Source organism: Schistocerca nitens, chromosome 5, assembly GCF_023898315.1.
Source record: "Schistocerca nitens isolate TAMUIC-IGC-003100 chromosome 5, iqSchNite1.1, whole genome shotgun sequence".
Classification (NCBI taxonomy): Eukaryota; Metazoa; Arthropoda; class Insecta; order Orthoptera; family Acrididae; genus Schistocerca; species Schistocerca nitens.
Window position 1 is genome coordinate 515,516,455 of NC_064618.1, and position 26,968 is coordinate 515,543,422.

Here is a 26,968-nt window from a genome sequence, read left to right on the forward strand (position 1 = left end):
GGATACAGGACAGACAACACAACAGACATAACTCAGAACATGGGAGACACCCACAGATAAATTCAACAGATTCGGAATATATGAACTCACATGCAACACTTGTCAATCAGTACACATAGAAGAAACATGCAGGAACTTTACAACAAGATACTCAGAGCACCTCAGAGCCCTCAAAAGTAACAGCACCTAAAGCACATTTACTGGTTATCTAATAGCCCACAACCACCACCCACATACAGTAGCAACAGATTTGAAAATACTGACTTCCAGTAACAGTCTATACCACAAACTGACAATAAAAGAGAACTTCCACATACAGAAGGCAACAACAGAAAGCAAAGAATTTCTAAATGAAAACACTACACATTGTAAACGCACATTATTTAACACATTAAAGGAACTTTACAGAAAAGGTAACACAAACGGCTAAAGGAGCTTACACACACACACACACACACGCGCGCGCACACACACACACACACACACACACACACACACACACACCTGTGGGCAAGTTCGGCACCAAACTCTCTCGGGAACAAATGAATACCGACGGGGTTAAGAAACACAACGACATGGTGCTCACCGCGTTTTCAGAAGTAAAAAAGGCGGTTATAAAGAAAGAAATTACACGAAGCACATTAATATGTGTGTGCAGTGTCCTTAAAACATAAAAGAAGAAGGATTAGTCATAACAAAGCGCGAGTAGTAGCAAATATGTACACAAAACATTTTAACACACAAAATCACATTTTTTTTTTTTTTAAATCAAGGGATGTGTTAACTCGCTAATGAAATTTACATTTACATCCTTTGATTTGCAGATGACACGCTATCAGTGCAGAACAACATACAGTGACTCCTGCAAAAGCATAGAATGTAAAATCACTTTAAGAAACAAAAGGAACAAAAACTTTCTATAGCCTCACTTTTTAAAATCTCTTATAACCTAAAACATTCTCACTTTTTACAGTTTTCAATAATGAAAAATCCGCTAGTGATGGGTGCTGAAACATGTTTAGTTAAAAAGAGAAAGCAGTGTGTTAGCAAAACAGCAAAATTCATATCCCATAATTGGAATCTTTTTCCATTTGTTTACTCCAAAGCGGTTTTTGATGACCAGCTTGTTGTATTAACCTTGTTCATAGTTCACACAACTGTAACTAGTAAGTAAATGTCAGGAACCTTAACAGTGGCCAACGTATTTCTTAAAAAGTTCCATAACATCACATATGTCTCTAACATTATCTTTCCAGAAATTGCTGTTTGAATTACGCTTACAATTATTGATGATTTACTGAGTGGCTCACTTAAGTTCTGGTAACACTTTTGATATTACAGTGGTACGTCTAATACCATACTGTACATTGTGGTTTTGTGGTGTTTATACGTGCAAAAGCTTTGGACATTCTTTAACAGTTTTTTTCATTTGGCCTGAATATTCTAATATAATGCCAATGGAATTCTTTTCATGTAGTTGACTGGATCCAGTAATAAGGACAAAACATAACCACGTATTTCATGTTATACTACAATCTTCATTTATTCACCTCCCAGTAAGAGATACAGTTGCTTTTTGGGTATCGTTATCTGTACCTTACATCCAGTGGCCTAGCGCAGCAGCACGGTCGCCATGTGAAGCCACAGCGATCGTTAAGCTCTGTTTGGCGCCAGTCGTTACGGGGGGCGCAGAAAGCAGTGAGTAGTGAGGGGATGTGGGTGGATGTCAGACTTGGTTGGACGATACATACCAGCGTACCGTGAGAAGATCGATAAATCCGTTAAATGTTGCAGTGTTTCTGCACGGGACTGAGAACTCATCAATAGTATAAGCGAGTCGTTAGCAAAGACCGGTAGAACCAGTGGTTACCGCACAATAGTAAAAACAAGCCGAAATAAGGCTGAAGGTCGGTACATGTGCTAGAAACGTTAGCAACGTGAATCGTGGCTTTTACGAGAGACAGTAAACCTTTCAGTTCTATGAAGTCAGTGTCTCCTTTCGAATCCTTCCCGTATCTATTAGAACTAAGTCAGTGTGAAAAACTTTTATGGCAGGTGTGTTGACTTTCATAGGGCATGTACCGATAGGCACACGGTCCCATTTTCGGTATTCTGGTGGATATTACTTAGCATTAAGAGGCCTACTCTAGTCTTTGCAACACAAACACTGGTGCTATCGTTGTTATATCAACACATGTGATTTTAGTGAGAAACTTGACCGTGATCGATACGAATAAGCGAGTAGCCACCTTACGGTTTGACTCATGAAAGGACTTTTCGAACTAGTAGCTATCTTCGGAGGAAAGTACGTTCAACAAATATAGCGATAGGCGGAAGAAATGCCGAAGAACTGGGATACAAAAACCAAATGCCACGGCGCTACACGCAGCCGACAGTGGGAACAGGAAGAGCAACAGTAAGCAGCAGCCGGTGGCCGGAGAATAGAAAGTAAGTAATGCAAATGTCTAGGCCACTAACAGTCTCTCGAAAGTTAGGAGAGCAACTAACCGCAGTGCAAAGCGGTCGGCAGTAGCTCTGAAGTAGGAAACTGTGTGAAGAAAACTGCTTGTGAGAAGATGCTATTTTCAGTGTTACAAGAAAGTGATTCTTTTTTTTTAACGTTTTTGAGGTGAATATTGAGAAAATTTGGAACGTGCACTCCCATACACAAAGCTCGAATGTGAAAAGTAGACGCGGATAGTGGAATTTATGAAGGGTGAAGTATTTCAAATCAACCATTAACTGAAACTGAAGTTCAAACGAACAATGCGTCCGTGGTACTAGTGGCATGTCCCTTAGGAAATTCTACGAAGATAGTGGGAGGAAAGAGAGTGGAAGAGGACAGCACGGGAAACATGGGAGCGCGGCAGATAAAAAGAGCAAAAAGTCAGAAAACATCATTGAAGGGAAACACGGTAGAGAAGGAAATTATAGTTAGAAAAGAAGGAGGTTTTAATGCAGTGCCAGAGACACCAGTTGAGAAGAGCAGATGAGGAAGATTTTAGCAAACAAATAATGCATTTCATGAAGGAAAATTTTAAAGAACTACAGTCGTCAGTGGCAACGGTGGCATCGGAGGGAGATTTTTTAAAAACTAGAGGAAAAAGCAGGAAACATATTAACAAACAATTAACACCGTAATAGTGAAATGTGAAAAGGACACAAACGAACAAATACGAAAGGTGAAACAGGAACAGTCGGCGATGAATGAGTAACACGGCAGGTGAATTTTCAAAAGTCCAATATCGGCAAAATTCGCATAAATAAAACTGTGATAACGGATAGTATGGTAGTTGTTTCAGTCCTCGTAAATGGTACCGGATGGTATGGTAGCGGTTTCAGTTCTCGTAAATGATACCGCAGAATGACAACGCACCCAAAACATTTCACGAAGTTGAGAGAACGGTGGAACCAGTAAGCCCAGCTGTGCAAGGGTTGCAACAAACTGTGGACCAGTGGGTCGATCTGACAGCGAAAAGTAAATTGAAGCAGGAATTAGGAGCTTTTGCTCAACAAAGAACTATGATTAGTAAAAGTGACCCACAGGTTGAGTACATTATCAGTTGTAAATTCAGTATATTTTATCCATGGGGAGAACAACACCCCATAACTTTCATTAGAAATTGTCCCGTCCTGTTACCGACAAGTTGGACGATACGGAAATCACGTATGCGATCAGTCAGATGGAGGACGGAGCCTATAAATGTGGTACGAGGCTAGAAAAGAAACGAATGTCACATCGAGAATTTGAGAAAATAGTTATGGATGAATATTGGTCGCCAAGCAAACACGATGTTATACTAATATCCATTTGCAACTGCAGCATGAGATCGGACGGGACATGTGCCGAATTTTTAGAATAAGAATATGTAACGAACTCGTACTTAAATAGTCCGTACGACGAAAGAGCAGTTGTAAGACGGATTGTGCAAAGACTACCGAGAAACTCTCGTAGCCACTTAGTAGGTACCCCCATTGATTCCTTCGATAAAACAACGTCGGTATACGCCCAGCTGGAGAGAGAAGAAAGACGAGGGTAAGCATTTAGAGAGAATTTCGACAACGCCGGGTGACAGACAGAAGGAAGGTGCGAAACGGAACAACGAAATGATTGGATGCAGCGCTACACAGGACAAGGCGGCTACGCATACAGAGGCTATGGGGACGGAAGATACCGTAGACGGGAGGAAAATAAGAGTAACGCACATGGGGATAATGTGATACATGTGAGAGAGCGAGCGGATTAGAACTTTTGACAGGTAATCAAACGGAAAACAGGCTGTAGTTTCAGGTGCAGCCCGACCTTCAACGGACGAAGCGGGACCGCAGCGTTGCAATGTGATTGAGACTGACAAAATTGTCGTAATAACAAAAGACCGATTAATAAAGGGCCAAGAAGATTTGATGGAAGACGAGATAATTGGCGATGATAAAGCAGTAATAGAACTGATTATGAAAACCGAAGTTTATGGAAGAAAAATAGGAACGCTGATTGACTGTGGGAGTCAGCTGTGCGCAGTTGCCAACAACGTTTACAACGCATTATTAACAGAGAATGCAGAAACACCAAGTTAGTTTTAAGATTCAAGGATCTGTGGGAATCAGAAGAACATGAACTAAATCCGGATGAAGTGTGTTCGAAATTTAATGGCATTGCGACGTTGGGACCCAGAAAAGCAGAAAAATTGTTGAAGATGATAGGAAAGCATAAACAGGTATTCAGTTAAAGAACAGGGGTCTTAAAAGACCGCCTTATCGGATCAAAATGAAACCGCACAAACCATATTTTGTGCCTCCATTTAAAGTACTTCAAACAAGGGAAGAAGACGTCGATAAGGACCTCCAAGGGATGTTTCTGTCCGGAGTACCTGATCGAATGAGCCAGGAGTCAATTTAACAGCCTTCTCATGATGGTCGTTAAAAGGAACGGGAAAGTTCACTTGGTTTTAGATGTGAAACAAGCGAACAGGTATTTGAAACTGAAAGAGACCTGTCCGTAAATATGGAAGAGGTACTTTGGAGGTTTAAAGGGAAAAAATCTTAACAAGCTTTGATCTGACCTCAGGTTATCGTCAAGTGTTGCTGAAGGCTCAATCAAGGCAGTTCACAACCTTTTTATATGAAGGATTTGGTTAGTAATACCGAGAGTTTCCTTTCGGGTTCAAAATATCTGTTTCGGGGTTTTATACGGACATTGGACAGGGTACTGTGTTAAGCAGTACTGAAGAAAGTAATTGTGTATGTTAACTATTTGCTAATTGCCAGCAGAGACTGGAATAAACATTTACAAACGTTAAGGGGAGTATTTGGCATGTGTGCAGCAGCAGGAACTCGACTACATTTTCAGAAAGCAGAATTCAGAAGAAAAGAAATACAATGTTTACGACATGTGATTGAACATAATGGGATAAGGTCTAAACTGGACAAAACGAAAGAAAATAAGGAATTTCCCTTACCAAGGAATAGCAACCAATTGAAGAGTTTCCTCTGACAGTGTGGATTTTATAGACTGTTTCTAGGTAACTAGATATTGGACAGTGCAGTACTGCACTAGCTGCTGAAAAATAATAAAGTCTCGTTGTGTTCCGACGTGTGTTCCGAAGAATTCCATAAAATGAAACATGGGCTATGGAATGCTCAAATATTGGCTCATCCAGACCTTTGCAATGTATTCTGTCTATCATATGAAACATTGGCTGATGACGTGGGAATCAAGTCGTGTCAGAAGGAAGGAAGAAATGAAGAGGAGGTAATAAAGACCATTGGTTTCTGCAATGGGATGTTAAACAGCCACGTACTCTGTAACGGAAAAAGAGGCGTTAGTTAGCCATAGTATTCGTATATGAAACATTTATATACCATCTGGCCAGCCGAAAAGCAACCGTAGTGATGGACCACAAAGCCCAATCATTTTTCTGAAAAGTTAATTGAGACATGGAGGATTAGCCAGATGGACATTAGCGTAGCAAGAATTAAATTTTGTGGTGCAATATATCAGAGGAAGCGAAAAGGTAGTTCCGGATACACTTTCAAGATTGCCACTAGAATTGGACGAATAGGTACCTGAGGTGGGCTCAGAAGAGTGTCTGTGCTTAATAAATGGAGTGTCACGCGAAAAAGTTATAAAATCATGGCTACGGGATGTTATAAGACAGCAAAATGGAGACCCCAAATCGAAGTTAATTAAAGGAAAATGCAATATCGCTGGGGAAGACCATATGAAGAAAATCTTCTTGATATAGGATTCAGTATTATACCACACATCAAGGGAAGATAAGGAAGATTGAAGAGTATGCATCCCGGAGGAAAGAACTGACGAACTTGTTAAATACACACACCTAAGCTGCGGACATTTCGCTCTCATTGTCGATAAGTTAAAAATAGATTGTTGGTTCTTCAATATGTCCAGACGAGTGAGCAGGACTTTACGGACGTGTGATATTTAACTGAAAACAAAAACAGCAATGGTGCAGCGCAATGGTTACATGTATGCAGATTTATCTAAAGAAATCTGAGAAACCATGGCCATGATTTGCTAGGCCCTTTGCCGAAGTCGGTATGGGGGATAAGTTATTTGTTAGTAACAATTAATTTCCCGCTGTGTAAAGTTATATCCGCCTAGGAAAGCAACGGGACGCAACAAGCCTGAAGAGGTGGTGAAAGATTAGTTTAAAAATGTTTGTGTGCTAAAGAAGACAGTGAATGACAGTGAGAGTCAATTTACCAGTAAAATATAGATAAACGCTCTGAAACAACACAATATAAAACCTGTATTTATATCCAGGTACAGAGAATCCTCGAACTCAACAGAAAGAGTTTTGAAAGAAATTAGTAGGCTATGTAGAGCCTACTGTCGTAACCATAATAGCAAGCAGACGCAGTGGACGAGTATCTTTGAAGATTAATGCACCCCACCTCTACTGAACATGCTCCGCCAGATAGTTTGATAAGAGAAGTACTGAAGAACACGTCACGTGAAAACGTAACATGGGACGAAATATTGGAAAAAGTAGAACAGACCCTCTTCAACAAAGCTGAAGGAAAGATGAAACAGTATGATAAAATGGTGCATCTGATCATGTATCGAGTACGGGATCTAGTGTTAATATGAACTAACAGTCTAAGAAAGATGGTCATGAAATACCGAAATTTCCTCATGTATACAAGGGTCCTTATAAAGTGGTCACCTTAACAAATTCTAGCACATTGGAATTGGAAGAATATCACAGTGAGGCCTTCCATAGAAGTGAACAAGTGAAGAAACGATATTATGACAACGACACTATATCTGACAACTAAAGATGTGAGGTAGTAAGGAAAAAAAAAAAAAAAAAAAAAAAAGAAATCGAAAAACACAAGGAAATTGTGATACTTTGAGGAATGATTGAGGTAATTTGTACATGTATTACTGAGTGTGTAAAATCTAAGTAGATTAAGTTTGACACGAATAGCCAGTGCCATTAGGATAATAAAATGTATCTAATAGCACTGTGATAGATTAGTTAAAATTGTGGCCTAGCATTTGAAGGACACATATTACAGCATGACACGCTGTTTAGCTTGTGACGGCTAGGAAATAAGTGTATGTTGACGCATGGCGTAGCGCTTCTCATTTGTTAGTAGACACTCACCGTCATCAACAGTCAGCAGTCCAGTACAATTAGTACCTACTTGGAGCAGGAGCATCGCAAATACTATGACGGCAGCGATGCGTTGCAACTGAATTATGAGAGGCAGCGGAGCGGACTATTCGGTGGGACTCAGAGGCGCTTGGAGAGGTCAGAGGCTGTAGTACTCCGAGTCACATCTAGATACCCATAGTCGCAGACAGCAAAGGCGGCGTCGGCGCAGCAGCGGCGAGTTCGAAAGTCTTTGGTGTTGCTTCGAAGGGCACAAGTACAGCTAGTGCCAGAGTTGTCTCCAGGGGGCAGCAGGAGCGTAAGAACCTTGACGGTGGCTAGCAGAGAGAGCCCCTGGCTACCCAACGGCCGTGGTTCGGCGAGCGTCACTAGAGATCGGAGATGGTGATAGGCAGAGAGGGGAGGGGACACTGCGGTCAATGCCCCTGGCAGCAGAGCGACATGCAGATGGTAGCTTCGTAGCCACTACCATTAGACTTAGACGTAAGCATGAGGTCGGCGCAACGTCGGCGTATGTGATATCGTGTGGAGGTGTATACGAGACCCCTACTAGTCAATAAAACCCCTATGCCTGGCAAAAAAAAAAAAAAAAGTATGGTGACATGGGAAACCACAAATGTATATATGTATTTATCAGGTTCGGTGTTTAATGCGACTGACTACAATAAAAACTAATGATATTGAATTTATTGAAAATAAATAGATAAAATAAAATAAAAATAAATGCCATACCAAGCTAAATCAGATTTTCGCCAAATTTAAATTTTTGTGTGGCTATATGTTTCTCATTTAAATAATATGCAGCAATAACTATAAAGGGGCAGAATTATTTTAAAGTTCTGAAAATTTATTTTTAATTCATTTAGTTCCTATGTGTACGTAAGCCTTTCGCTCGTATTTGTAAATAATAATCACATATATGAGTAATTTTACCTTATTTGCTAGTTGAGTTACCATATACATATATCGGACGTCTAACACTGATTTGATTTATGTCAAAAGGACTATATTTTCAATTTTTTTGAAACTTTTGTGTTGTTCCACAGATTCATTTCATGTATAATTGTAAAATGATCTTCAAAAGGTAGGAGGTGTGGCTCATAGTATGAGTGGTGTTTTCTTGTTAGTGTTTTCAACGCTATTTATCCTGAAGTTACAAGTGCAGTGAATTCTTCCAATTTTGGGGAGGAGAAGTTTTCTTCCATTCCGTCACCACAGGGAGATTATTCTTCTTTCTTTTTTCAAAATTAATTTTGAAAATATTTAATTTGGAGGATGTAAGGTTACAGATATCGTTACTTTTTGAGTATTGGTATCTGTAGCTTACACCTAGCAGCCTGGCGCAGCAGCACTGCCAGCAAGGCAGTCCAAATGATCGATAAAAGTGCGTCGGTGCCAATCGCTGTGGGCGGCGCGGAAAGCAGTGAGTAATGGAGAGATGTGCCTGGATGTTAGAGTTGGTTGGACGATACATACCCACTAACCATGAAAAGTTCGATAAGTCCGTAAAATGTTGCTGTGTTCGTGCACGGGATTGAGGATTCATCAATATTAGAAGCGAGTTGTCAGCAAAGATTGCTAGAAGTAATGGTTACCTCACAATAGTAAAAACAAGCCGAAATAAGGGTGACTGTCAGTACATGTGCATGGAAACGTCAGGAGTGTGTAACGTGGTTTGTACGAGAGACAATAAACCTTTCATTTGAGTTCTGTGAAGCCAGTGTCTCCTTTATAACCTTTCTCATGTCTATTGGGGCTAACTAAGAGCGAAGATTTTTAATGGGAAGATTAGTTTAATACTTGTTCCATAGATCACACATATATTTCGTAGCCGGCCGGAGTGGCCGAGAGGTTCTAGGCGCTACAGTCTGGTACCGCGCGACCGCTACGGTATCAGGTTCGAATCCTGCCTCGGGCATGGATGTGTGTGATGTCCTTAGGTTAGTTAGGTTTAAGTAGTTCTAAGTTCTAGGGGAATGATGACCTCAGATGTTAAGTCCCATAGTGCTCAGAGCCATTTCAACCATTTTTTAAATTTTTGGGTCACATGAACGGAAAGCGGACCACCTGGGGCTAGGTACAACAGAACCAAGAGCAGATGGTTTGACAGTGAGTGGTTTGAGAATTGGTTTATCCAGTTACCAGAGCTTACATATCCATGTTGAAATGTTCCGGTTGTGTAAAGAGTACAACATAAAATTCATTGCAGTGCCACCTAATGCAGCCCACCTTCTGCAACGCTTGATGTGTACCTTCGACCTTTGAAAGTACAGCGTCGGAAGATCCTTGAGTACTTCAAACAGATGGCAGTGGGTTGCAGATGCAGCTCTGTGCCCAAAACCAAACTCCTCACCTTTCTCAAGAAGCTGTGGGAATCCGAGATCTCAAGAGGAGAGAACTTGACAGTAGCAGAAAATTGGCATCTATACCTTGAATGACGCAATTGTGCTGGAAAGATTTCCGTCATTCTCGATGTCCCGCAAAACAAACCTCAATGCAGTCATCGGTGACACATTCATGGATCTACTCGTGCAGAAGAGAAATGAGGCAGCTCAGAAGTATCAAACGGTGAGGCGTAAAGGGGGACTGTATACGCTAGACGAAATTCTGCCAGATGCCTTTTTCATTTTTTGTGATTTGCATTTTTCATAATTTTGTATCTGTTCACAGTTACTCATTGATTCTTCAAGTTCTGTAATGTGTTTAATCTATTATTTCTTCAGAATTTTTATGTTAGTATTACTTTTATATCATTGTGGTGGAACCAATACTGGCCCAAATAAAACGTGGTATTCTAACATTTGGACAGTTCTTTACCTTTATTGGTTTTAGCCTGAAAAACGAGTTGTCTCAATTTTACCCCAACTCGTGGGGTATAATTTGGACGAAATCTGAGGGGGATCACTTGGCAGGGAATGTTTACATAACAAGGTCAATTCTACCAAACTAACCTAAAATTAGCCTTTAATACGCTAAAACTCTTCATAAGTCCAGGAAAATACTAAAACCTGTGGTGTCACCGCTAGACACCACACTTGCTAGGTGGTAACTTAAATCGGCCGCGGTCCTTAGTACATGTCGGACCCGCGTGTCACCACTGTGTGATCGCAAACCTAGCGCCACCACATGGCAGGTCACAAGACACGGACTAGACCTCGTCCCAGTTGTACGGACGACATTGCTTGCGACTAGACATACGAAGCCTTCCTCTCATTTGCCGAGAGACAGATCGAATAGCCTTCAGCTTAGTCCATATCTACGACCTAGCAAGGCGCCATTAGACTTACAGTGATTGTAATTAAAGTCTCCTTTGTGCAATGTACCACAACACCAAATATTAAAGTTAAGTATATTATTCCAGCTACGTACTTTTCTTCATAGCATTAATTGCGTATCCTGTTCCAGTACTTCGCTCCCGTCTGCGTTAGTTTAGCGTGCATTAAGCCACTTCGATCTACAAGGTGTTGGCCCAGCTGCCGACACATCAAAACCTCTCCGAAAGTAGCCCAAGTTTCCGATACACGTTCTTCCAGGCAATTATTTCGTAAGTAAAACGCTAGTTTCTCAACATGAGTTACTGCACACACTACACGTACTACACACTCTGTGCATAATATACAAGCTCACATCGGGACCAAGATGCTGATGTTCGGTGGTTGGTTGATGGTGAATGTCGGAAGCCATCTATAACTGTGTTTGTTATTGTATCCGCTCAACTGGCAGGAGATTCGTTTAATATACATCGCTTATGAAATAAATTGGGGTCATAATTAAACCCCAGACTGTTCCTAAAACCTGTTACAGAAAAAATGACACCAAGGATTGGATTCCTTATCAGTCTCTAGTTATTATTATATCACACATTTCTGTTGAAACTGTTGGGCCAATGTCTGGCAGCCGAACGGATTGACAATTGTTCCCGCCAGTGACAACCCAACCGTAAAAACGTTAGCAGTTGTACGAAACGCTACCTTCCTAAGAAAGTCATTGGTAAAGGAGAAACTCTTCCTTCCGAACTACACATATATGTTAACGATGAAGTGGTGCAATGGAGAAACAATCACAGGTTCCAAGCTGTCAGTTATGCCTTTCCCACTAACACAGATTTCTCAACATTGTCACGTCCCTCTCCAAAATATGACTATATTAGTTGTGACCTATTTTGCTGCGCCTTTCTACATTATACCTATGTAATCACTTCTGGCTCCTAATAAAGATCTCCTGGAACTGCTTTGTTGATCGCAGGTAGTTCAGAATTACCGGCACCGTTACTTCAAGAGTTCTCCTAATGAGATGGAGACCATCGCTGCGAATACAGGGACTTGTTGTGACAATATACACGCGCACGGTACCTATTAAAAACAAGTGTTTGGTTGTTAATGCTTACCTGCCATCGCTGCTGGCAGCTGGAGTGGTACCCGTGACGGCAGCATGGCGACCACAGAACTCATGTGACAGCAGGAGTCAGAAATCAGTGCGAATAGGACGATAGGAGCCCATCGCGCGGCTTTTATCTTCGAGCATCTGCGCGTGTTTCACAATTATCTCTTAATCTAACGACATCAAGAGCGCCTTTTCACATCCTCGTGCTATATGCTACGTCACTCTGTTTCGCTGCACTGTGCATATCCCTGACTAATTTTATAGATAGGTAGACGTAAGGAGAGTTGTGGTTGTGGTTAACCGATTTAACAGAATATTTCGGCATAGTCGTGATGTACATGAATGGGCTCATTAACCGAGAGCACAGTATATGGACAACCGGATTCACAAATTTAACCGTCACACTCGAAACGCTAATGGAATCGTAAACAACTAATCGGATGCGACCAAATTACAAAACAAACAAATTTCACTATACAACTAGTAAAAATTACCGCACTAACAGAAACAGTAGTTTTGAAGTTCTACATGGTCGCCAGCAACTCTTTGAAGGGCAGGCAAAACTGTAACTAACCACATACGTAGACGGTTTCAATGGGCAGTGGCCACTGTGGCTAACCACATCATATTTTCTCCCTTCACCACTCAGGGGCCAGTAGTCTCTCTGCCAACCAGCTAATTGTTGCCTAAAATGCCGCTAGATGGCAGTGCAGGTCTTCTGCGCGAATTGTTGCCTCGTATTCTTAACTTCTTCATTGTTAGCACTGTTCTTGGAAGCGGCGTGCAGTATTCTTTGTAGCTCTTCTTTATACGACTATTTATGGTAAGTAATTGCTTATATTTATGTGTTCACCACATATAAGTCTACCCGTACTGTAACTTAAAATTGAAATATAATTTTCCATGTTTTATTGACAAATTTCTGTGTGGTTAGTGCTGCTAACTACCGCCCTTCTGCTCCACCCAGTATATTTTCTTCATCTCCGTCGAATATGTCTAGCCGAAAAGGAATAACTGAGGACGAATGTTACCGAACTTTATTTGAAGAAATACCTTCTAGTGACAGCAGTGTTGACAGTGATGGCACTGATGGAAATGACCCCACATTCACGACAAGCTGTTCAAGTTCTTGTCTTGTGTGCATTCGTGTGGTTCTAAATTTCACCACTGGTCTTATGGAAAGAATCATACTATTTTCATGGACAATTTTTTTACATCATATGATCTGTTCAAGGACCTAAAATCCAATGGTGTGTACGCTTGTGGAACAATAAATCCCAGAAGGAAAAACATCCTGAAACTCAAGGCGAAAAAGGAGCTGGAAAGAGAGGAATTGATTACAAAATAAGCAATGATGGCATAGTAATCTATAGATGGAAAGATAACACGGCAGTCAACTTGATTTAAACGTCATTCACCATCATATGTGTCCACAGTAACTCGAAAAATGAAAGATGGAACAATAACCTATATCACTTGTCCAACTGTATTGAAAGACTGCAATTCCAGTACGAACTATGTGGATAATTTTGATCAACTAAAGTCAGACTATGCTATTGACAGAAAAAGCAAGAAATGGCGGATGAGATTGTTTTTTCACTTTTTAGACTGCAGTGTGACAAACGCGTTCATTATGCACAAAGAAATCGAAATGGAGCAGTTCTCCAATAAAGACTTCCCTCGAGAGGTATACAAAATCTCGTTGGCTCCAAAAATAGTTTCAGTAGCAGCTAATTTTGCTTCTGTATCCCAAAGTAGTATAGCAACCCAGATCAAATCACACAAACCATTCGTGGACAAAAGTATTCGCCATGAAAGCAGTAAACATGAGCCAATTCACTCATTATCTAGAAGATGCACAGTTTGCAGTTCAAAGAAAAATCCATTGCGAACAGTGTGGATGATTTCAGTGTGTAAAGTACCTCTGTGTCTGAGAGCAGGCAAGAACTGTTTCAAGTGATACCACGAAAATTAAAAAGTAGTTATTTCAAAGTTCAGCCACCAAATATCGAATTTGTACACTGTAATGGGGTGGTGGTTACCTGTAGTGACCACATTTAATGTTAATATTTTGTTGTTGTTTAAGTGAATTTTTACAAACTCAATGTACAAAACATGTCAAGACAATAAAACAAATGTGTTACAAGTAAAAGAAATTTAAAATTTACAAACAAATTTTCTTGCCCCACTAGGGTAAATTTTAGTGGTGTTTACCTGCCCCTCAAAGAGTTAATTGTGCAATGATTGATTGTACCAAAGTATAAACAGAATATTACAGTTTAACTTATTCACAGTAATCGCAGAACGCGTCCAAACCCCTCCAAAGCAGTAAAAATTTGGATTTCAGTTCTGTGGCCACTGAAACACAGTTTAATGACTCTGAAACATACAGACGGCATACTTGCTACATGAGCTGATGGAACTAACTTTGCAAATAGACGAGACGATCCGCTAATAGATACTACAGATCATGTAATGCAAAATAAGTTTCAATTTTGTTCTAATAGCAGAGCTGAAGCAATCTAAACACTGAACTGGTATCTTCTCTAAATTTTAAGTAACGCTCCATGCAGTGTAAATATCAGTAACACTGCATACACAGGGATGATAATTTCAATTCTCTTTACAATGCTTCAGATGAACAGCAGTGTAGGTTTATTGCACTAAAAAACTTCCCACAGCAATATTATAGCTAATGTAGTACATGTTGTGTATAAAAGTCATAATTTCAATTAACATGTAAGATATGTAGTTCCTCCACCTTAAAGTAATGGCTTTTAGTTCGTATGAATCTTAACAGACTGGTAAATGAAATTATGATCCATAAATTGTCATTGATTTTATACAAATCTACAGCAGTAACTTTATCTATGTTCACGAAAGTAATTACATGATTATATTTGTATAACTTTAAGATATCAGCACATTAATGTAGCAAAATTAAGTAGTAGTGTCTAAACCTTTTCGTTGAAACTGAAACTGGCATCATAAAAAGTTTTCTTCAAAAATTACTTGGAAGTTTGTTCTCCCAGATTTGATATTAACGCCCAACAGAAAGAGGTCATTACCCTCTGTAAAATTAAAGTTGATGCAAGATGAAACCTTCAAATATATTACAAATATCACTGAAAGGGTTTACAGAAACAATGACTCAAAAAACACAATTCCTCTGTGTACTCTTCTGCTACTGAAAATGAGATGCCTCTGGCTGCAGGCAGCTGCTGACAATAGCAGTAGGGAAATGTGGGCACAAGGATGAAGTAGGTCAACCCTAATTACCCATACATATTTTCACATCTGGCCAATCATCCTGCCACCCACACTACCCTCACCACCTCCAACCTCATCCCCAATTCCACATCCCGCCAGCTCTCCTAAGACAAACCAGGTCCCCAGCTTCTGATGTCACTAGATTGTCCACTAATTTGTAGCCAACAAATTCAAGGTATTTCTTAAATGTCATCTAATTTAAGCGAAATTTCTCAAAAATGTCAAATGCAAATGGAAAAATTGTAGGAACACATAAATGCAGCCCCCACTACACTCAACATCTCACACCATGTGTACAACTGCCGAATCAGTCCCACCAACCCCTCCCTCACCACCTGTATGACTGTGAAAGGTATTCTATGTGTTAAATATTTATTAACCCCTAAGAGAAATATTGTTCTATAGGAGAGATGGTACTGAGCCATCAACATGCAATGATCTGTGTCAAATCCATCCTATATACAGCCACCATCTTGTAGGTATTGCATTTGTATATACAATCAGCTAATATTTTAATTGAACTATAAATAGGAACTCACAGTTGTTATTCTTCTAGCAAGTGCATTCTGGAACTTCTACTGGCAAAGACGTCTGCTCCTCTAGTTGCAAGAGTACTGCTATACACGATCACCTACAGCTTGAATCAAACTAAGGTGAAACGTGTCATCTTGGATATTCGGGAATCCAGCCGGATGTTCGCATCGTTCTCGCACGATATTTCAACAGCGTGCCTCGCTGTCTTCTTCAGGTGCTACCTGAGACTGGTCCTTGGGTCGATCGAGTCCAGTATTTATGCCTGGGAGGAGTGGGCGTTCCCTAATCGGTCCGCGCCGGGTCGAGTGTTCCATCTGTGGTCCGCGCCCGCCAGACTCGGCTTCAATGGACCCCTCCAGTCGCAGATGTTCCGACTGCCGTCGGCGCCCGTTCTGGCCGTCCTCAACGGATGTGGTTATCATCTGAGGTGTGTCGGACCTGGTCTGAGATGTAGGGTACTCTATCTCCTGACTGTTACTATGATTTCCACTTCTGTTTCGTGCTGGGCGCTCCCTAATCGGTCCACGCCGCGTCGTGTGTTCCGTCTGAGGTCCGCGCCCGCCAGACGCGGCTACATTGTCCCTCTCTGGTCGCTGGTGTTCCCTCCGCCGTCCGCGCCCGGCCTGGCCGTCTTCTGAAGTCGAGTTCATGATCTGGGGTGTGTCAGATCTGGTCTCCAATGTCAGACACCTTGTCTCACGGCTGTTCTCTCGGTCTCCACTTCTATTTCTTGTAGAATCCCGGAGTGTCCTGCGTTGAGTTTTCACAAGCTCAAGTGCTGGATTCCAGGCAGTGCTGATTTGGTATCCCGAGTCACGGTTGATTAGATTGTCTGTGACCTTAATGTCAATGGCTTCTTTAATGACACTGTCCCAAAATCTTGAGATCTGTGTCACAATCTTGGTGTCATTGTAATCCATTGAATGACCAAGTTCCAGACAATGCTCTGCTATGGCTGATTTAGTTGCCTGCCTGAGTCTGGTATGTCTCTGGTGTTCTTTACACCTGATGTTCACAGTTCTGGTGGTCTGGCCAATGTATGACATCCCACAAGTACGTCGAGGTGAGTACATGCCTGAATAGATCAAGGAGAGCCCCATCGAACTTCTCTCCAATAAGCTCAAGTGACTCCTTCAGTGGTACCCGTGTGAAGAGAGACACCACATCGAAACTAACCATGATGTCTGTGTCTGTGATGTGTTGCTGGCCCAGTCGTTGCAGGAAATCCTCTGAGTTCCGGATGTGATGTGCACATTTACCCACATGTGGTGTCAACATCATCTTCAGGTATTTCGCAGTAGGGTAAGTTGCTGCGCCAATATTGCTGACAATAGGTCGCAGTGGAACCCCATCCTTATGAACCTTGGGGAGTCCATAAAGTCTAGGTGGTGCTGGCGCTTTGGGACGCAGCTTCTTGATGACTTGTTCAGGCAGGCCCGTCTCCTTCAACAGAGCCCTGGTCTTTTTGTCCACTTTCTCTGTAGGGTCGCTTGCTATTGGCCTGTATGCAGGATCCTCCAGAAGTTGTTGCACCTTTCTGTCATATTCTGTTTTCTTTAGGATGACTGTGGAGTTCCCCTTGTCTGTGGGCAACACCACAATGCTGTCATCCTCCCGGAGACGCCTCAGGGCCACCCTTTCATCACCTGAAATGTTGGATTTGGGTGGTTTGGTCTTGGTGAGCGCCCTGCAGGTCTCTCTTCGGATCTCTTCGGCCACACTAGAAGGTAGCGTGTTGGCCACTTGCTCAACTGCACTGATGAAAGCTGTGACAGGCACATTTCTAGGGGTCACTGCGAAATTGAGGCCCTTGCTAAGTACTTTTTAGCGACCCGAGAGGGAAAATGTAGCCGCGTCTGACGGGCGCGGACCTCAGACGGAACACACGACGCGGCGTGGACCGATTAGGGAGCGCCCAGCACGAAACAGAAGTGGAAATCATAGTAACAGTCAGGAGATAGAGTACCCTACATCTCAGACCAGGTCCGACACACCTCAGATGATAACCACATCCGTTGAGGACGGCCAGAACGGGCGCCGACGGCAGTCGGAACATCTGCGACTGGAGGGGTCCATTGAAGCCGAGTCTGGCGTGCGCGGACCACAGATGGAACACTCGACCGGGCGCGGACCGATTAGGGAACGCCCAGCTCCTCCCAGGCATAAATACTGGACTCGATCGACCCAAGGACCAGTCTCAGGTAGCACCTGAAGAAGACAGCGAGGCACGCTGTTGAAATATCGTGCGAGAACGACGCGAACATCCGGCTGGATTCCCGAATATCCAAGATGACAACAGATCGCCGGGAAAGCATGGAGAAGTACATCAGAAGGCTCTACGGGGAGGAGATGTACCGTAACATCAAGAAGCTGGACAAGCTTCGACAAAGGAAAGGGAGGATGCTGTGTTCTCTCAGTTTCCTGCTGAGATGCCGAAAGGGGGAGGTAGTTCCAGTTTTCGCCAGGATCAAGCATCATGTTAACTCGAGAGCGCAAAGAGGATAAAACACCGAGCTAGTCTCGCTCTGTTTAGAGAGAGAGTGCGCGACCTGCGCCACCGGCTGGATGTTTTGTCCAGGGAGTTGCTGTATCTTCACCTAACTATAGCAGCTTCCTTGACCACTCAAGACTGGGACCAGGTTGACGGTGCCTCCTGGTCTCTAGCGGAATGCACCAGCAAGAAGTCAATGGCACGCCAACTAGCCAAGTTTGAGCGCCTCAACAACAAGGCGCAACAGACTGGGGACACACGCACAGTGGTCAATCTAAGTGACAAGCAGCTCAATGAGACCACCTTAAAAGTACTTAGCAAGGGCCTCAATCTCGCAGTGACCCCTAGAAATGTGCCTGTCACAGCTTTCATCAGTGCAGTTGAGCAAGTGGCCAACACGCTACCTTCTAGTGTGGCCGAAGAGATCCGAAGAGAGACCTGCAGGGCGCTCACCAAGACCAAACCACCCAAATCCAACATTTCAGGTGATGAAAGGGTGGCCCTGAGGCGTCTCCGGGAGGATGACAGCATTGAGGTGTTGCCCACAGACAAGGGGAACTCCACAGTCATCCTAAAGAAAACAGAATATGACAGAAAGGTGCAACAACTTCTGGAGGATCCTACATACAGGCCAATAGCAAGCGACCCTACAGAGAAAGTGGACAAAAAGACCAGGGCTCTGTTGAAGGAGACGGGCCTGCCTGAACAAATCATCAAGAAGCTGCGTCCCAAAGCGCCAACACCACCTAGACTTTATGGACTCCCCAAGGTTCATAAGGATGGGGTTCCACTGCGACCTATTGTCAGCATTATTGGCGCAGCAACTTACCCTACTGCGAAATACCTGAAGATGATGTTGACACCACATGTGGGTAAATGTGCACATCACATCCGGAACTCAGAGGATTTCCTGCAACGACTGGACCAGCAACACATCACAGACACAGACATCATGGTTAGTTTCGATGTGGTGTCTCTCTTCACACGGGTACCACTGAAGGAGTCACTTGAGCTTATTGGAGAGAAGTTCGATGGGGCTCTCCTTGATCTATTCAGGCATGTACTCACCTCGACGTACTTCCTATATGGGGGTCAATTTTACGAACAAACGGAAGGGGTGGCTATGGGCAGCCATCACCAGTGGTAGCCAACCTATTTATGGAAAGGTTTGAAAAGGAGGCACTCTCTTCAGCCACATATCAGCCCAAGTGCTTTTTTCGGTATGTGGATGATACCTTTGTCATCTGGCCCCATGGTAGAGAGAAGTTAGATGAGTTCCTGCTACATCTGAACTCTTGCCATCCGAACATTCAGTTCACAGTGGAAATGGAGAAGGATGGACTACTTCCTTTCTTGGATGTTCTGGTGAAGAGAAAGGCAGATGGCACATTTGGACACAGTGTGTACCGTAAACCTACACACACTGACTTATACCTACAAGCCAGCAGTTGCCACCATCCGGCACAGAAGAATGGAGTGCTCAAAACACTGGTCCACAGAGCACAAACTCTGTCAGATACTGATAGTCTGGCCACAGAAATAGAACACTTACAATCAGTGTTCAGCAAGAATGGGTACTCCTCTAGAGATATCCAGAAGGCACTTCAACCTGCTAACCGTCCAAAGGATCAAGAAGAAGAACCAGAAGAGGCAAAGAAGATGGCATACCTGCCATATGCCGGACCTATCTCTGCCAAGATCAGCAGGCTTCTCCAGAAATATGACATCAAGAGCATATTTTGCCCACCCACCAAAATTGGGGCTATGCTGGGGAATGTAAAAGATGACCTGGGGCTACGCAAGCCAGGTATTTATAACATACCATGCCAGTGTGGGATGTCATACATTGGCCAGACCACCAGAACTGTGAACATCAGGTGTAAAGAACACCAGAGACATACCAGACTCAGGCAGGCAACTAAATCAGCCATAGCAGAGCATTGTCTGGAACTTGGTCATTCAATGGATTACAATGACACCAAGATTGTGACACAGATCTCAAGATTTTGGGACAGTGTCATTAAAGAAGCCATTGAGATTAAGGTCACAGACAATCTAATCAACCGTGACTCGGGATACCAAATCAGCACTGCCTGGAATCCAGCACTTGAGCTTGTGAAAACTCAACGCAGGACACTCCGGGATTCTACAAGAAATAGAAGTGGAGACCGAGAGAACAGCCGTGAGACAAGGTGTCTGACATTGGAGACCAGATCTGACACACCCCAGATCATGTACTCGACTTCAGAAGAAGGCCAGGCCGGGCGCGGACGGCGGAGAGAACACCAGCGACCAGAGAGGGACAATGTAGCCGCGTCTGACGGGCGTGGACCTCAGACGGAACACACGACGCGGCGTGGACCGATTAGGGAGCGCCCAGCACGAAACAGAAGTGGAAATGACAAACTGCCTATTGGCTTCTGTCTCGGGTTCTTCGGCCGACGTTCATCTAATGATTTTTCTGAAGAAAAATCATTAGATGAACGTCGGCCGAAGAACCTGAGATAGAAGCCAATAGGCAGTTTGTCAACAAGTGGCCACGAAAGCCTTAACAATTTTGTAGAAGTGGAAATCATAGTAACAGTCAGGAGATAGAGTACCCTACATCTCAGACCAGGTCCGACACACCTCAGATGATAACCACATCCGTTGAGGACGGCCAGAACGGGCGCCGACGGCAGTCGGAACATCTGCGACTGGAGGGGTCCATTGAAGCCGAGTCTGGTGGGCGCGGACCACTGATGGAACACTCGACCCGGCGCGGACCGATTGGGGAACGCCCAGCTCCTCCCAGGCATAAATACTGGACTCGATCGACCCAAGGACCAGTCTCAGGTAGCACCTGAAGAAGACAGCGAGGCACGCTGTTGAAATATCGTACGAGAACGACGCGAACATCCGGCTGGATTCCCGAATATCCAAGATGACAACAGATCGCCGGGAAAGCATGAAGATTAACAAGGTGAAACGTGTTTATTATAGGAATGTATTCAGACCACAGTTTAAATCCAGTGGTTGTGCTTGTAAACCAACAATACTGTAAAAGATAGCAAACATGAATGAGGTAAAAGTTGAGCCAGCTGTGTGAAAATTCAATGAAGTTTTCAGCCATGTTTATACAAAATATGCAAACTCTTGTAGTGAAATTATCAGTGTACTTTATTCAATATGTGAAAGTAATGAAAGAATACATTTGTAACAACAAAAACTTAAATACTTAATATATGCAAATTAGATGGACAAAGAGGTGTTGACCAAAGAACCAGCTGGCATAAGTGTGTGGAAAGTACAATATGTACGAAAATTTAATGGAAGTTGTGAGTGAGGTCGCTCATATGAATTTCAACCAGTAGGAGAATATACAACTAGACGTTATGATAGCTATTGTGTATTAACACATCATATTCTACATGAACCTAACATACTGGGCACTGTAATGGTATTAAGATTTTGATGAAAACAGTTTATCTATCTGAATACATGTACATGGGCTTAGATTAACATAAACACTTTCTAGTCCGTTTCCCTACAAAATCCCCTACATAGTAATTTAATCCTGTATGCAGCAACATGCCCTTATGGAAGAAACAACATCTTTGCAAAGCAGTTAAAGTGATCGATTGGTCATGTGACACTATTAAAAAAAGTTGAATGGAAATCGGTCTTTTCTACTCAACAATATGTGTTCAAAGATGTAGGTCCTTCAGTTAATGGTAAAAATTATGTTATCATGAGACTATTAATCTGTTCAGATGGACTCCACTTCAAACATGTTTACATATTTTCAAAAACACAATTCGAACGCAAGTAGGCCTATCAACTATAAAAAGCAGCAAACACAGGTGTTGATGTAACTATAATGAATGTACTAACAACACATCTGTAGCACTAACAGACGTAAAGCCGTCGGCACACGGACCGTGCTGTCGAACGTTAACGTTGAGCGTGCCAAGTTCAACGTGCTGCTGAACGGTCAGGAACGATGCGACTTGTGCACACGGTCGTGGGCCCCAACGTCGTATACGCGATCGCAACGCACTCGAGCGGCAGTTGAGGGATGTTTCTAGCTCGTAAATCACACTGTTTACTCAATCCCCACGTTAGCTCAATTAAAACGCACATTTCCTCCATCGTCCACGAAAAGGAAAGTACTATGTCCAATCAATGACACAGGCTTATAAAACTGCCATCACAAACAGTGCGGTACAAATTTGGAATACTTCTCCGCATAAATAATAAATAATGTTTATTATTTCATCATTCCCACATTTTAGTAAAACCCCAAAGTCAGTCTTACTTGATCACTGTTCCTACCCAGTTGCAGAATCTTTGCAACATGTGAATTACGAAGCGTAAAAGAAAAAGGAGCAAAATATCTTAATACAAGTAGCGCAAGCTGTCTAGAAGATTAAGTCAATCGAACAGTCACCCCTAAAAAAAAGGTGAACTTATATTTACATAACATCAAATATTATAGTGTATACGTATATTAAACTAATAATAAAGTATCAGAACCTAATAAAAACGCGAATGTTAGGAAAAAAAATCTGGAAAAATTTGGAAGTGTCTAGACGCTAACCCATTATAAGTCAGTGATCCTACTCATTACGCTTTTTTTTCCCCAGCTATCTTAGCCACTTTTTTTTAACAAAAATGATAAAAAGGGAAAAATGATTTTGGAAGGTTTGTTTTTCTCCTTTTTTTTATTTTTATTTTATTTTTATACAAATGGATAAAAGGAAGGCCGTTCCTCTTCGGCTACATAAACAGAATAATACGAAGTCGTTCCGTTACGACAAAGGATGCTCCATACTATAGCCCGCTGCGAATTTTTCGATGACTGTCTTCTCGTTGCTGTGTTGTTTCCGTTGTTTGTTCAATCTCATAAAAAAAAGGAACTGGGAAGAGGTGCTATGGTTATCTTCTCATGTCATCGATAATCCAGCTGCGAGGCGGATTATGGAATGCGCTCCAAAGAAAATTAGAAAAATATTGCCTATATTTAGGGTTCTTGACGATCGCACAATGTCGTTCGTTGAGGTAATACCAAAAATCGGGTACTGTCTTTTCGCCATTACCGAAGAGGTAGTGAACAGCGTGGCCGCTGATCCACGTTACAGAGTTCGTTTTTGCTCTTGGGAAATGAATCTTATCGGGGAAAAGAAGTGATCGGTTAGTTATCCTGTCGGGAGTCGTGCGTGTGAGGAAAGCCAATATCTGACGCACCAAATACCAAACGTCCTTTGCCGACCCGCATTCGAAACGATGTTCATCCGTGTCAATCACTTGGCATGTAGCACACAAGGGTGAATCAGCTAGGTGGATGTGATGTAGGCGGGACTGGCACAACAGTTTCCCATTAACAGTTACGTACCATGCAGATTGCACGTTAGTATCAAGGGTGGTGGCATTCACTGCCTGCCACACAGCGCGCCGCTTTGTGTTGGGGAGTTTGCTTTCAATCACATTCGGCGACCTGTTCATTTGCATGGCAGCATATACCGCCCTCGTCATCATCAAGCGTGTGGGTAGTATTGCGGTGCGGATGTAGCTTAATTCAAGGAAGAACTGGCTAATGTAGAAGAAAGGTGCTGTGATGTCCGATATCATCACAGGGGGTGCGAGTGAGATTGGTCGTAAGGCTTCCAGTAAGAGACTTGTGAGGCACGTCGGACTTCGTCGCCACAGTTGCAGGTGACAGCTGACGAACAGGGCCTTCGCTCTGTTCTGAACATGACAAAGGCCTAAACCCCCTCTGCTCCTCGGGAGGGTTAGGGACTCGTAACGAATCTTAAATAACATGCCCGTATTAACAAAGGATCCCAAAACCGCCAACATGCGGTGAGCCAGGGTAGGTGGTACGGGGAGTATCTGTGCAAAATGGGGGATGCGTGACGCCAAATAGACGTTAGCATATCGTGTCCGTTGCAGGTGGTCTAGATGTCGCAGACGGTGGTCACTTATTCCTGCTCTCATCTGATTCAATAAACGCCTGTAGTTAAGGGCTGTTGAACGCTTCATGTCAGATGTGAAATCAATGCCAAGACAGCGGATTGTGTCACTGATTCTTAGCGGTGCGACACTCTCGTCGGGTAGGCCTCTGCCTATAGACAGGGCGTGTGATTTGTGGAGGTTGAGATGGCTCCCCGATGCCGCACCGTAGGTCGCCACCCACGCCAGTGCTGCACGAACTTCGTCATTGTTGCGAAGAAGGAGTACCAGATCATCCGCATAGGCAGTGCAGCAAAAAGTGTGTCCACCAAGGGATATTCCAGTCAGGCGTTGTCGGAGGCCGCAGAGGAGTGGTTCCAAGACGAGGGCGTACAATATCGCCGAAAGAGGGCAGCCTTGTCGCACCGATCGCTGGATCTGTATCGGCGGCGTGAGACGGCCATTATATAACACCTTGGACGTCACGCCGCGTAGGAGACGCATCAGTACATTAACTATGACGTCCGGATACCCCATGTATCGCAGTACCTCCATCAAAAATGTGTGGTCGACTCTGTCAAAGGCCTGGCTAAAGTCGAGTGAGGCCAAAACTCCTGGCAGTTGGCGAGCTTTGGCTAGCGCGATCATATCTCTATATCGGCACAATGCAGTGCGAATATTATGGTCACCACCTAACGATGCCTGGTCCTGCGACACAACACATCGTACTGATCGCTTTAGGCGTGCCGCCAGAAGCCGGGTGAAAGTCTTCAAGTCACTGTTGAGTAAGGTCAAGGGCCGATAGTCACTGATCCTGGATCCGCCTCGTGGTTTGTGTATAGGCACAATCAGTCCTTCTAGGAAGGCCCCAGGTATCTGCGTCGTGGGAGACATAAGATCGCGGCAAATATCAGTCCATGCTGGTGCCAGCAATTGTTGATACGTCCGGTAAAATTCCAGAGGAAGGCCATCAGGTCCCGGGGACTTATGAGCAGCCCCACACTGTATTGCTTCAATGATTTCCTCTTCCGTTACATCTGCAGTCAAATCCGCCGCCGCTGTCGGAGAGATCGACCCATAAGTGAGTTGAGAGACTTCGGCGATCACCTCTGGGGGATGTCGATGTTCCGAGTACAGCCTAGTGTAGTGAGCATGAAGGGCGTTTCCTATGTCGCGCTGGGTATCAAGGCGTCGTCCGTCTTCCGTCGTGATAACTTGGATCAGTGTCCTGCGTCGGCGCCGTCGTTCTGCAATGACGTGGTACATGGACGGTTCCTCCTGGGCCACTCTGTCTTGAGTGCGCGCTCTGACGATCGCGCCCTCAAGGTGGCAACGTGTTAATCTGATGATCTGTGCCTTGGCACGGTTCACTGTCACCTGCCGTGCAGGTGAGTACGGCAGTGTTGTACATTCCCTTAAGATGCTGTAGTAAAAGTCCATGGTATGTCTCTTCCATGCTGCAACATCTCGGCCGTAGCCTATCAAGGTCTTCCGGAGGGCTGGTTTGGCGCAGAGTAACCACCACGACAGTGTAGACCGGTAGGTACCACGCCGGCGGCTACAAGAGTCCCACGTGTTCTCTATAAGGCGGCGGCATTCCTGAGAAGCGAGGTGGGCGACGTTCAACTTCCAAGGACCACGGCTGTGCCATACCTTCTGGCGGCCGAGGGTAATAGCGCAGATGTAGGCCTCGTGGTCAGAAAAAGCCGTGGGCCAAACTTCGGCAGCTCTTGTCCCCACAGCTATGGAGCGCGAGATGTAAATCCGGTCGATGCGGCTGGAGGAATGGCTGGTGTAGTGAGTAAAACCGGGACGATCGCCACAAACATGTTCCCACGAGTCCACCAAATTAAGATTATTTATAATTGTCGTAAGTTCTGCGCAGGGAGAATGATGCGGTAACTGATCCTTAGGTGCTTGGCTACAGTTAAAGTCCCCTCCCATTATCAAGGCGTCCTGACGGCCCATAAAGAGGGGCGTGATTGTATGAGCGAAAAGGGTGGATCGTTCGCGACGCCGACCAGATCCTGACGGTGCATAGATGTTAATAAGTTTGACACGTCTTCTGCGGATATACCTTCGCGGAGGAGTATCGCCACACCACTGCCATTGGCAGACGCATGTGAGATCCAAGTCTTGTAGCCATAGGGTCCCTTGAAGTCTGTGACATACACCTCTTGAAGGAGCGCAATGTCTATATCTGCTGCGTTGAGCAGGTCCTGTAGCATCTTTAGTTTATGTCGGGCACGTATGTTGTTGATGTTAATCGTCGCTAGACGGTACGTTTGGTCAGACAGGTCGGCAACTGGGTTGTGTAGGAGGCCAGGTGTGGGCGGCAGGGCGGCCCCACAGAGGCTGACGATACAGCCGTAGTCACTGTTGTTGGTCGGTGCTGGCTACAGCCGCGGGAGCATCTCTGCCTTCGGCATCCTCCTGGAGCTGTGGCTCATCCTCGACATCATCCGCCCAAGAATCAGATGCAGCAATTGGTAACTGTTGACGAGTGCTGTCAGTAGAGCGCTCGCGCGCATGTTCAGTAGCAGAAGTGATGTTGTCAGACTGAGGCTCAGAAATTGTATCCGCCGTAGCATCGTGACGGGAAGGGTGAGTTGTGGTGGTAGAGTCCTGATTGTCGTCCGACGCCGGATGTTCGTCCGGGTCACACATCCGAAGCAGGCAATCATCGGATGGCGTATGGCGCCGTTTCTTGCGTTTTAGA

The 26,968-nt window shown here is 43.9% G+C and overlaps 1 protein-coding gene across 1 annotated transcript in view; it reads right to left on the reverse strand.

The window, feature by feature from the left end:
- The window catches only part of LOC126260053 (facilitated trehalose transporter Tret1-like), a 61,719-nt gene extending 49,610 nt beyond the window's left edge, over window positions 1–12,109 (reverse strand). The window contains exon 1 of the mRNA XM_049957242.1: window positions 12,028–12,109. Coding sequence (XP_049813199.1) covers window positions 12,028–12,091 — 64 coding nt within the window. The 5' untranslated portion in view covers window positions 12,092–12,109. The remainder of the gene's footprint in view (window positions 1–12,027) is intronic.
- Between the last annotated feature and the right edge of the window lie 14,859 nt (window positions 12,110–26,968).